This window comes from Copadichromis virginalis, linkage group LG23, assembly GCF_057382275.1.
Source record: "Copadichromis virginalis isolate Kocher_CV1m ecotype Utaka linkage group LG23, C_Virginalis_male_GT1.1, whole genome shotgun sequence".
In the NCBI taxonomy this organism is placed as follows: Eukaryota; Metazoa; Chordata; class Actinopteri; order Cichliformes; family Cichlidae; genus Copadichromis; species Copadichromis virginalis.
In genome coordinates this window covers 51,718,170-51,731,156 of record NC_140639.1, presented here as the reverse complement: position 1 = coordinate 51,731,156, position 12,987 = coordinate 51,718,170, and the positions used below count along the sequence as shown (strand labels likewise).

General features: G+C 46.0%; 1 protein-coding gene across 4 annotated transcripts in view; it reads right to left on the bottom strand.

The window, feature by feature from the left end:
- Nucleotides 1-237: 237 nt before the first annotated feature.
- sonb (SON DNA and RNA binding protein b) overlaps nucleotides 238-12,987 on the bottom strand; it is a 30,839-nt gene continuing 18,089 nt past the window's right edge. For all 4 annotated transcript variants that reach the window (XM_085447857.1, XM_085447858.1, XM_085447859.1 and 1 more), the window contains exons 13-20: nucleotides 11,897-12,115; nucleotides 10,262-10,372; nucleotides 5,642-5,758; nucleotides 4,465-4,612; nucleotides 4,153-4,221; nucleotides 3,038-3,153; nucleotides 1,722-1,823; nucleotides 238-928 (exon numbers count right to left, since the gene is read on the bottom strand). In XM_085447857.1, the coding sequence (XP_085303983.1) occupies nucleotides 851-928; nucleotides 1,722-1,823; nucleotides 3,038-3,153; nucleotides 4,153-4,221; nucleotides 4,465-4,612; nucleotides 5,642-5,758; nucleotides 10,262-10,372; nucleotides 11,897-12,115 (960 nt within the window). In that variant the 3' untranslated portion in view covers nucleotides 238-850. The remainder of the gene's footprint in view (nucleotides 929-1,721; nucleotides 1,824-3,037; nucleotides 3,154-4,152; nucleotides 4,222-4,464; nucleotides 4,613-5,641; nucleotides 5,759-10,261; nucleotides 10,373-11,896; nucleotides 12,116-12,987) is intronic.

Genomic DNA, 12,987 nt, shown 5'->3' with positions numbered 1-12,987 from the left:
TCATCAATGTAACACAAAGACTAACATTAGCTGTCATTCACAGATACAACTTTTCACTAACAGTCCAGTTTGCTTCTGCTTTTGTGTGACTATGAGAAATGTCCTGCAGACTGTCGGCTGTGTGTTAGACGTAAGTGTTGATCAGCTAATAGAATATAGGGCTAAACTGCTACTAAACTATACATTTGTCATACATATGTACACACACGCATGCACACATCGTCCACTTTTACTATGATCACTCCTACCCCTACAAAAACAAACAAGGTGATCATTCAAGTACCTTTAGAAAAGGTGTGATGTCTTATAGGCATAACACTGGTCACGATCAGCACTCTGAACCTGCTTTCATTGTTCTCATGTTATGTGCCAAAGGTGGTAGTTCTTGAAATATAAATGAGCCTCCAGAGTGGAAACACTGGTTAATCACTGGGACTGAAACAAACAAAAAAACAACATTGGTGACAAACTAAAACTATCTAAACCACTCATGGAAGACCTTGTAGCAGTGCTGTGGTAGCTGTCGTTACTTCACAACAGTTGGTTCCCCTTTTTGTGTGGCATTTTCTTCAGGTGTTCTCTAACAGTACAAAGACACCTGAGTCTGTTTTCAGGTACCCTGTGTGATTGGTGTACCTGTGCCTGTTACCCAATGGGTGGGAGGACAGGGCCACATGACCCTGGTTGATTAAGCAATTAAGGAGCCAGGTAGACACTGTGACACTGGGAAAGTAGATGGACCATGGCACAAACCACAGGACCAGCTTCAGAGCTCTGGGCTTTCCTACTGTGACAAATCAAAATGTTTGCCTTGAACAGGGTCCATATTACATTTGTAATGTGTGCATGACTATGTAGAGAAAAGCGGGCCTGTAGAAGCAGCAGTGAAGACAGGGCCAGTGTAGAGTCCTGGTCCATCCACAGGAACCTTTGGATAGAAGAAAATAAAAAATTAATGCAACCTTGCATTTTTATTATTGCATTTTTATTATTGATTATGCCACCAGGATTTAAAAAGCAATAAAAGCTATTTAAATTCTATGTGTAGTACAACTTTCAGAATGCCTTAATTACATTACAAAAACATTTACGTTAGTCTTCAAAATAAAAGGAATTTGATCATTTTAGTCTATTTTCCTACTGTATCCTATAACGTCTTTAGATTGTTGATTCTGTGCCAAAGGTTTTGGCTCCTTTAACCTCTTAAGCCCCGAGCCTGACTGATCTCCTGCCTTTTGCCCCCGTATCAGGGGGCGTTGGGGCTTAAGAGGTTAAGGACGCAAACAGAAGTGATTACGTTCACGGTTCATACTATCCATCTGTATATGTTTAAATAAAATCTTTTTGATGTGTTTTCTTTGTTGATTTAAGCACATAAAGACATTCAGAAGAAGTGCCCTTCAACTGCACACTATCACTGCTCTGTGAGGCTGAACCTGCACGGTGACATAAAGGTTCTCGATCATTTCAGGGTCACAGCACACAGACTTATGACTAACTACATAAATAAATGCTACATTTATTTATGTAGTTAGTCACAACTACATAAGCAATAGATTCTTTGAATTGTGTCAAAACTTGTTGAGTTATTACAGCAGCCAGTGTAGACTGAAGGCTCTCGCTGAGCAATCAGTTACAGCGGATCCACCCTTTCTTTGTAGTTACACACTTGCAGGGTGACTTATATTAAAAGTGACGTGACTGTCAGAGCTGTGGGTTACCTCTCCCAGAGCTTGCAGGGCAACTGTGGCTGCCATGGCCTTGGCGTGCTTCTTATTGGGACTGGCTGTCTGGGGTTGGTAGTCCACACCATTCACTGTGACCTGGAGATAACACAACACATAACTCTGTTCACTAACAACATCCAACAAACACAGGTCCAGATTAACAAAATCCACTTTCTGGGATCGTAAACAACACGTGAATCTGATGCATTCAATTAAAACACATTTTTAGCAGTTTTTTAAAAGGTTTTTAATTACATGCACTCTCAAGGATTTAGCATGAGGGACAATAACACGAGCTAGGAAGTACACCTGTGTGGTGCTCAATCATCTTTGATCAAATAGATTGAAATAAAAAAGTATCACATATACAAAAACATGTGTTTAAGAGTTGGCAATAGGGTCACAAATGAAGTTAAATAAGGCCAAAATGCATACGAGAGGAATAAAGAGCTGGCTGTATATAACAGAATCAGGTGCTTCCCTTTGTGACATACATTTCTTGGTACATCTTTACAGTCACATTGTACCACTACAGTAACATCTTTGAAACTGACACCACACCACAACAACTGGGAAGCAGCAGAGACTCCAAACTCCCCCTGAGATGCTGGATATTACGAACACAGATCACTATTTATAATTTTCATTTTCTCAGATGCACCTGTAAGTTACCCAAAAGTAATGAGATTACTGTTACTTTCCCATAAGCACGCTGCGTTACTGCGTTACTAAACCGTGGTTTGTTTGTGAGAGCGTCTCATGACAACGACGTACGAGCGTGCGACGCCCGTGGCAGCAACAGACGTGTGCAGATCAACAATGGATAAAATAGTGCAGAGAGAGTACATGCAGCGTTCAACGCTTGGAAGTAATCACATTACTTTGAGTTTGATTCTGTAAAAATCCACTGTTCACTCTGCGTGGGAAGAAAACTTTCTACAGCGAAAAATGAAACTTCAAATGTGAGCGAGCGGCGAGCATGCTGCCACGGGAACGCGACGCTCACAGAGAAACCCCTGAATGCGTAAATGAGTAAACAGTAAACTAATGGGATTACTTTCTTGGAGAAGTAATCAGTAATTAGTAAGTAATTACTATTTTCAAGGCCAACACTGTTGGTCATATAAGGTGATTTACCCACCACCAGCAGTAATGTGATTACTATCGTCAGATGATTTTTGTTGCCTCTCGATTATAAAGCCCTGCAGAGCAGGAAGCTCCAGCTGCACAGAGTGACTGTGTGGGGTTTAATGACGTAGTGCAGAAGGTGCAGATTGTCGCCAGCTTCACGCAGAATGAAAATGACCCACCTTGAAAAGAAAATTCTTGCGGTGGTCAGGACCACTGTGATGGACCATAACAAAGTCTGGCTGCATTATCTTTCTCTTGTTACACAACTCAATGAGAGCAGACACCGGGTGCTTCCCTGCACACAGATAAAAGGACATCGTTAGATTTGGACAGCGCTCAGAGGAAGAGATGTTCTACAGAAGCATTGATATTTATGATGAATATTTTTTGTCCTTGTTTATGTTTGACATGCAGCTCAGACCCTTGCAGGAGCTTTTGCGGTTTACTGCAGATTTAGAAGTTACTATTCCTGAAAAAAGATCGACTGCAAAAACAGTTCAGAGAATTCTGTTTATTGTTTATGTGAGATCGCCATCTTGTGGAAAATATCAGTACTGCGGCTTGTTTGTTCTTGTTTTTGCACATTTTATATGTTGGAGTGGCAGAGCTGCGTAAGTATGTTGCACATAATCACGTATATCTGCACCTTTGTTCTGATTCACATCACTTTGCTGAGGATAAATTACACACACTGTTCTGATGCTACCGATACTTTGATCCTGTGGATGAAGGCTGAGAGCCAGACTTACAATGCAAACTGCACGTTGGAAATGAAAAGTTACTTCCTGGATTTACCAAAGACGTGCAGCAGCATGTTTGTAATTGACAGGCATGGTTGTTTATTGTTTATGTATTTGTTGGAATTTTCCTTTTAGAGGTGAATGCCTAAACATGTAAGTGCTGCTGCGTTTATGGACTTAACAGTAACTTCTTTAACATGCAAATTGGTTCGTTTCTGGACACAAATACTGTTTTATCTTCTTCTGTCAATCCTAAATGTCAGCTGATACACACGGATTTCAGATTTGGTGGAGTAATATATTCATTCTGTCAGATTTCTCCAGCTATCACACCCTCACAGATGACACTCACGCAGCAGAAACCTCTAACAGCAGGGTCTGATTCTCTGCCTCTCACTGGTCCTAAGCACCATCGTTATCATAAAGAAATGCATGTAGAACAAGTTTACTCTGTATTTGCTCCTGTGGGTCTGATTGGGTTTTTTTGATGAGCTGCAAGACTAAAGGTCAACAGTATCACCATCTTTAAGGAAACAAATTCAGGTGTATTTTACCCATTAGGTCCTTGGTTACTACCAGTCCACCAGTTTGCTTCTGTAGTTTCTCTCCTTCAGCAACTAGACCTAAAACATTAAAGTCAACATCAATAATGTGGTATTATTTATAATATCACCCATACACTTCCCTAAAGAGTGAAATGTGAGAATCGTACTATAAACTAATATTTGTGGCCAAATAACAGTAAATCCATGCAATATGACACCATATAGATCCCACTGCCTTCACTATCACCGTCTTGCAAAGCTTGTGTGAGCATCTATTGTCGAGACTCAGCAGCAAAAAGTGCATCACTTGGTTTCTCGTACCTTTGCGGTCAACCTTAAAGTCAATAACGATGGGTTCCACGGTACCCTCGCGGTTCCTTCCGAGCCCTTCGCCTGTCTTCCACCCCATCTTTCTCATCAGGAACTCCCCGACACCCCCTGACACTGGAGCTGCCCTGAGAAACTGGTCCTAGTCAGAACACAAACAACACAGTAAAAAGTCAGAAGGGAGAAAAGAAAGAAAACAACATCTACACGAGCGCAGGGATGGACAGGATGTGTTATCACATTTTCATCGCAAACATTTTCTTCTCATGCTCCTTGTCACAGTCGCAATTGTGTGGTGTCTCTTTAAGACAGCCTAAGGTGATGTTTTGTGATGTCACAAGTATGCGCTGCTGCCCATGCTGCACATGAACGCTGACTGAGATGAACCTCGTATCTTTACCTCCCTAACTCAAAGCAACGTTACGGGTTGTGTGAACACTGCTCGCTTCATATATGATGAGACAGCAGCCGTTCAACCGGGCCGTGTAAGGTTGATGAAGAGTGTGTTTATTAACGGACGAGCACTGTGGAATTCCCAGTGTGGTCGTGAGTTTGTGACCGTCCTGCCGAGTGTTTCTGCCGCCTCCTCTCAACCACTGAATACAACCCACGTTGCAGCATGCAGTGAAGTACACGCAGGTTAAATGTAGGTAACACTTAACTCGAACTGAACGTGAACCAGCGATCGATTAGAGCAGGCAGATACGTCTTCTTCATGTTTATGCTTTGAGAACATGCGATTCGATAAGACTCCAAAGGTTTTGATCACGACAGCAGTGATGAGTGCGGCTGCTGTCTTAAAAACACACTGTTTGTATTCCAGCTGTGTCAGACAGGAAGAAGAGGCTGCACAATAACTTACACACTTCTTTGCTGCTGTTGTTGAGAAAAAAAGGGTTGAATCTTGCATCACTTTCTATTTGCACTCAAGCTTTTGGATGTATATTACAGTACGCATGTGATGACACGGCTGCACTACTGCACGTCTTTTCTTTTATATTCTCTAGAAGAGTTATAACCTCTGCTTTCTAACAGCCTCAGATGTGAGGCTCAGTGTGAAAATACTGAGTATAGTATACTAGACGTGGTGCAGAGCTTCACTAGGACATGACTACCAGGGGGTTAAAACTAAATCAAGCTTGATTTTTGCGTTGAATGCTGTGTACATTACCTTCTTCAGCCATGCTTGTGGTCCACTGGTCGAGAGCTCCTCAGAGCTGAGGACCTGGGCTCCAGTTGAACCAGTGAAAAGACCAGGAACCGTGTTGGATTGGGCCCAAGCATCTACCTATTGAAAAAGGACACTTCTATAAAATAAGAGCGTTTAAGCATGTCTGTATTTGTCTGACACAACTGTCAGTATTCCGAGATTAGCTATCCCCATTCTTCACGTTTGCTACCATGGGTGGGAATGCAGATTTGATTTGGCAGGTTTTCTGACAGATCCACAGGCCTCTGGCTGCTCTTTTTGATTTTATAGAAGAAACACTGTCACATAAATCATTAAGACTAATTTCATTCACGAAGCGTCTACAAAACATCTGCTTCCAAACAGATCAACTGCAGCTGCTGCAGTCAGTATCAAAGTGGCAGCTCCACCTCACACTCATGACAGCCGCACAGATATTTATGAGGCTCAGTCACCACTTAATCAAAGCCTAATGTTTTCCCAAGTTTACGCTTTTGTGAAATTGTATAATATGCATAAAATACTATAACACTCAGAATTAGCTGTGAACTCACCAGCTACAACATTATACAAGTATTAATATGTGAGTAACGTCTCAGCAGTGGTACACCAGGGACAGATCACCTACTACCAGTGTGTGAATGTGTGTGTGACTGAATGTAGTGTAACGCACTTTGGGGTCCTTATGCACTGAGTAAAGCGCTGTGCAAATACAGGCCATTTACCATTTTTACCATCTACTAATCAGAAGGCTGGTGGTTCGACCCCCATCTGCTCCGGTCTGCATGTCATCCTTGGGCGACATACTGACGCCAAGTTGCTCGAATGTGTGTGACTGTTGGGTAGAAAGCACTTAGAGCGCATGGAACAAAGTGCTTGTGCAAATGTGTTTGAATGGGTGAAGGAGGCAAGTTGTGTAAGCAGCAAAGCACTCTATAAGAACCATTTACACTGAACAGGAAATGCTTTTCTCCTCCTTGAATCGCTACCTTATCGTGGTGGAGGGGTTTGTGTGTCCCAGGGATCCCAGGGGCTATGTTGTCTGGGGGCTTTTGCCCCCTGGTAGGGTCTCCCATGGCAAACCGGTCCTGGGTGAGGGACCAGACAAAGAGCGATTCAGAAGACCCCCATGAAAAGAATATCGAGGGAACAGTTTACCCTGCCCGGGATAGGGTTACCGGGGCCCCGCCCTGGAGCCAGGCCCGGGGAGGGTGCCCGAGGGCGAGCGTCTGGTGGCCGGGCCTTAGTCCATGGGGCCCGGCCGGGCACAGCCCGAAGAGGAGACATGGGCCCATCCTCCCGCAGGCCCACCACCCGCAGGAGGCGCCATAGGGGTCGGGTGCATTGTGAGCCGGGTGGCGGCCAGGAGCGGAGGCCCTGGCGGACCGACCCCCGGCTGCCAAGACTGGCAATAGGGACATGGAATGTCACCTCTCTGGTGGGGAAGGAGCCTGAGTTGGTGCGTGAGGTTGAGAGGTACCGGCTAGATATAGTTGGGCTCACCTCTACGCATTGTCTGGGCTCTGGAACCAGTCTCCTGGAGAGGGGCTGGACTCTGTCTCAGTCTGGAGTTGCCCCTGGTGAGAGGCGGCGGGCTGGGGTGGGTATTCTTATATCCCCTCGGCTTGCTGCCGGTACGTTGGGGTTTTTCCCGGTGGACGAGAGGGTTTGTTCCCTGCGCCTTAGGGTCGGGGAACGGGTCCTGACTGTCATCTGCGCTTATGCGCCGAGTGGCAGTTCGGAGTACCCAGCCTTCTTAGAGTCCCTGGGGGGGGTGCTGGAAGGTGCTCCACCTGGAGACTCTGTTGTCCTGCTGGGAGACTTCAATGCTCACGTGGGTAACGACAGCGAGACCTGGAGGGGCGTGATTGGGAGGAACGGCCTCCCTGATCTGAACCCGAGCGGTGCTTTGTTATTGGACTTCTGTGCTAATCACAGTTTGGCCATAACGAACACCCTGTTCGAACATAAGAGTGTCCATAAGTGCACGTGGCACCAGGATGCTCTAGGCCGTAGGTCGATGATCGATTTTGTAATCGTATCACCAGACCTGCGACCATATGTTCTGGACACTCGGGTAAAGAGAGGGGCTGAGCTGTCAACTGATCACCACCTGGTGGTGAGTTGGATCAGGTGGCGGGGGAGGACGCTGGACAGACCTGGTGCACCTAAACGCGTAGTGAGGGTGTGCTGGGAACGTCTAGCAGAGGCCCCAGTCCGCGAGATCTTCAACGCACACCTCCGGCAGAGCTTCAACAGCATTCCGAGGGAGACTGGGGACATTGAGTCCGAATGGACCATGTTCAGCGTCTCCATTGCCGAAGCTGCTGCATTGAGCTGCGGCCGCAAGGTGGTTGGTGCCTGCCGTGGTGGTAATCCCCGAACCAAATGGTGGACACCAGAGGTGAAGGGAGCCACCAGGCTGAAGAAGGAGGCCTATCGGGCTTGGTTAGCCTGTGGGACTCCGGAGGCAGCCGACAGGTATCGACAGGCCAAGCGGAATGCGGCTCGGGCAGTGGCTGAAGCAAAAACTCGGGTGTGGGAGGAGTTCGGAGAGGCCATGGAAAAAGACTTTCGGACTGCCTCGAAGAGATTCTGGCAAACCGTCAGGCGTCTCAGGAGGGGAAAGCGGTGCTCTACCTGCACTGTGTATAGTGCTGGCGGAGCGCTGTTGACGTCGACTGAGAAAATTGTCGGGCGGTGGAAGGAATACTTCGAGGACCTCCTTAATCCCACTGACACGTCTTCCGGGGAGGAAGCAGAGTCTGGGGATGAGGGGTGTGACCCACCGATTTCCGGGGGCGAGGTCACTGAGGCAGTTAAACAACTCCTTGGTGGCAGAGCCCCTGGTGTCGATGAGGTCCGCCCCGAGTTCCTGAAGGCTCTGGACGTTGTAGGGCTGTCTTGGTTGACACGTCTCTGCAATGTTGCGTGGAGATCAGGGGCAGTACCTGTGGACTGGCAGACCGGGGTGGTGGTCCCCATCTTCAAGAAGGGGGACCGGAGGGTGTGTTCCAACTACAGGGGGATCACACTCCTCAGCCTCCCCGGGAAAGTCTATGCCAGGGTGCTGGAGAGGAGGGTTCGTCCGCTAGTCGAACCTCGGATACAGGAGGAACAATGCGGTTTTCGTCCTGGTCGCGGAACACTGGACCAGCTCTTTGTCCTCTCGAGGATACTTGAGGGTGCATGGGAGTTTGCCCAACCAGTCTACATGTGTTTTGTGGACCTGGAGAAGGCATTCGACCGTGTCCCTCGGGGCGTCCTGTGGGAGGTGTTGCGCGAGTATGGGGTGTCTGGCCCATTGCTACGGGCCATTCAATCCCTATACAACCGTTGCAAGAGCTTGGTTCGCATTGCCGGCAATAAGTCGGACTCGTTCCTGGTGGGTGATGGGCTCCGCCAAGGCTGCCCTTTGTCTCCGGTTCTGTTCATAATTTTTATGGACAGGATTTCTAGGCGCAGCCAAGTGGCGGAGGGCTTTCGCTTTGGTGGCCTCAGAATCTCATCTCTGATTTTTGCGGATGATGTGGTTCTGTTGGCTTCATCGGGTGAGGGCCTCCAGCTCGCACTGGAGCGGTTCGCAGCCGAGTGTAACGCAGCGGGAATGAGGATCAGCACCTCCAAATCTGAGGCCATGGTTCTCAGCCGGAAAAGGGTGGAGTGCCCACTCCGGGTCGGGGATGAGTTCCTGCCCCAAGTGGAGGAGTTCAAGTATCTCGGGGTCTTGTTCGCGAGTGATGGGAGAAGGGAGCTGGAGATCGACAGACGGATTGGGGCTGCGGCTGCAGTAATGCGGACGCTGCACCGGTCAGTCGTGGTGAAGAGGGAGCTGAGTGTAAAAGCGAAGCTCTCAATTTACCGGTCGATCTACGTCCCTACCCTCACCTATGGCCACGAGCTGTGGGTAGTGACCGAAAGAACGAGATCGCGGATACAAGCGGCGGAAATGAGCTTCCTCCGAAGGGTGGCTGGCCTCTCCCTTAGAGATAGGGTGAGAAGTTCGGCCATCCGGGAGGGGCTTAGAGTAGAGCAGCTGCTGCTCCACATCGAAAGGAGCCAGCTGAGGTGGTTCGGGCATCTGGCAAGGATGCCCCCTGGGCGCCTCCTGGGCGAGGTGTTCCAGGCATGTCCCACCGGGAGGAGGCCCCGGGGCAGACCCAGGACACGCTGGAGAGATTATATCTCTCGGCTGGCCTGGGAACGCCTTGGTATTCCCCCGGACAAGCTGGAGGAGGTGGCTGGGGAGAGGGAGGTCTGGACCTCTTTGCTTAGGCTGCTACCCCCGCGACCCGACCTCGGATAAGCGGATGAAGAAGATGAAGAAAGAAGGAAATGCTTTTGTATCTTTTGTCCATTTTCCTGTTTTACAAAATGCTGACCTGACAAAATGAGAAAAGCCATGTTTTGTTTTTATTGAAAAAAGATGATATTAGGAGCTGAAACCCAGAACAACATATACATGCTGCACCTAAAACTGAGGCTGCCAGAGTGGTGATACAGTGTGATTATGCTGCTATTATAGCATCTTGCTAATAATATAAAGTTTTTATGGTGAGCACGTTAGCTGCTTTAAACGTTTATTCTTTTGAGACTTATTACCTGCTCTTGTGCTCGGGTGAGCATGCGGATGGCACTGATGTCATAGGGGTTCTCAGCCAATCGCCTCTGAGCTTTGATTCGTTCAGTTACAGCCTGGGTGATGTCTACTTGCTGGAGAGACAGAAAAACAGAGAGAGTCAGACACAGGTTTGAGGGTTAAGAAGGAGAGAAGACCCAAACTAGAGTTGTTTTAAACTCTTACAGTCTGAATAAGTCCGTGATACAAAAATATCTTAAACCATTCAATTGTTTTGCAGCTAGTTTATCCGTTTACCTGTAATTTGGAGAAAAAAGCAAACTGAATAAAAAAACGAAGCTTCCTCCAAAACCCTAAATACAAGCATACTGGGTTCATTGGTAACTCTTAACTGGTCAAAGGTTTGGCAGCTGTGTGGCTGAGACTTTGTGTTAGCCCACTGCTGGCTGGTTCACACTCCAGGGCCCCACTTATCTAGAAATCTCTGCTCACCTGTTTGTTCATAAACACTTCACTTTACTGATGATTACCTCGTTAAAGACTAAAGCGTTGGGAAGTGTTTTCAAGAAACTGTTTAAATTCCATTTTCTCATTTTACATGTCAATAACAACATTACAAATTCAGCCACTTTATGTGCAGAATTGTGGTTTCCAAATCAATCCAAGCCTGCCACCAAATCTAGTGCTTATAAATCAGAAGGTGTGGAAACACAGCAGTTCAACAATTCAGAGAAGATAAAATCTCGAACCACATAAAAAAATTGCACCCTATGTTTCAATTACATACTTCATTTAACTTTTGTAAAGCATTTAAACAATGTTTCCCACAGACAGGCAGTGTAAAAATAAGAGCTCTCCCACACAGCAAGACAAAATATCCCCAGAGATCCTTCCAGGAAAATTCATGTCAGCTCTGCCTTCACCACACAAAATCTGTTTCAACGCTGATATTGTCAAAGTTGAACATTAATTAGCATCTCATTAAGCCGCATTTTAAAAACAGCGACCTTTCCAGTCCAATAAAAGTAATGTCTCTGTGCCTTCCCTCAGAGCACGTCTTTGGTGGGACGGGAGTAATCTTGTCCCATCACTGTAGACAAACACTGTCAAATCACGGTCCAGGCAAATGGCAACAACATACTGTTTGGATCGTTTTGCATTTTATGTTAAACGAAACCTTCTTTGGGGAAACACATGAGGAAGGACGCATGAAGGAAAATGCAACAAAGAACAGAAGCAAACTGAGGGTTTAAATATGGGAAGAGTGAAGAAAGACAGAAACAAACAGCGAGAAAGACACCAGAAGGCACAGGGAATAAAGGGAAGGCATAGTAGGAACAACAAGAGAATATAAACAAACTAGATAATTCAACTAAGGAGAACTAAGAATACAAACACTCCAAAAAACTCAGCCTAAGAATTTTATCTCCAACTTCCTTTCAGATAAGTGGTAAATCCACCTCTTGGAAGAAGAGACCTGGTTGAGCTTGCTAGCATTAGTACAGGATATCCAGTGGATTTTGTCCAACTAAACACTGTAATGCCTGGCATAGTGGAATCACACAATCACATTTACTCCATGCACTGTTCACCAGCATCGCCCAAATCATCTTTAAAAAGGTGAGAGGTGTTCACTTCTGTTGTATCTCATTTCTCACCTGCAGTTGTGGGTCAGGAAAAACTTTGTCACTGTTTGTCACAAACGCTGGCTGTTCAATAACTTCCTGCAAAACCGCTGCCGTTTCCCCTGATGATGATGAGGAGGAGGAGGGTGCTGCTGACAGAACATTTGTTTGGGCCTTTGTTGTAACAGCAGCCTTCTCGGTTGTTTTGTCAACTGGCACCCATTCTCCATAAGCACCCAGTCCCTCTCCTTCCTGTAACACATTACATTAGATAAGTAACTATGGGTTTATATTAAAAGACATTTTCTTTGATAATTACCTGCAATTAATCCGTTTAAAGGGAGACATTTATTCTGTGGAATACAAAGTGCAGCTCAAAGAATAAACTGAAGCTAGAATTGTTTCAATGCTTACTGTTCATATAGATCAGATTCAGATCATTTTATTGATTCTGACAATTCATTTGCAGCTTAGCCACAACCTGCTCATGCAATCACAGGCAAAAATAGAAATGTGTCCACCAACGATCATACAAAGAAGTCAATCTAAGTGTGTCAGAGTTAAGTGATCTAATAGCCAAGGGAATAAAAGATTTGAAGTATCTGTTTGTGTTTCACTGGGAACGAGGTAATGGTGACCTGAGAGGAACTTCCTGAACTCAAATGACGAACATGGTCAGGACAGCTGATTCTTTGGGGGGTATTGAGAGGTGCCCTGCTCCTGTGGATCAATCAGGATGCAAACTGACATATCTAATGCACCACCAGCTACAGGCTGAGACGTCTGCCACCGTGCACCTTTCTTCTCATACAGCATTACCCCATTTTTCTTTTTGTGGTTTTTAAATTTGTAAATGTCTGCATGTGATCGTCCCAAGATGAAGAAACAAACAGAATATTGTTGAGATATTGATGGTGTGAAAAGTGCCTCGACCATGGCCCCAGAAAAAATATTAAATATCCATTAAACTCGAAAGCCCAAAAAGTCTCCTGAGATGGAAACCAATTCCTAATAAGACAAATAAGTTAAATGTTCTCTCGACATCCTGCAAAGTTCCCACCACAACCACAAAGTAAGATCCACAAAGATGTTCATTCATTCAACAACAAAAAGAACAAAATTAA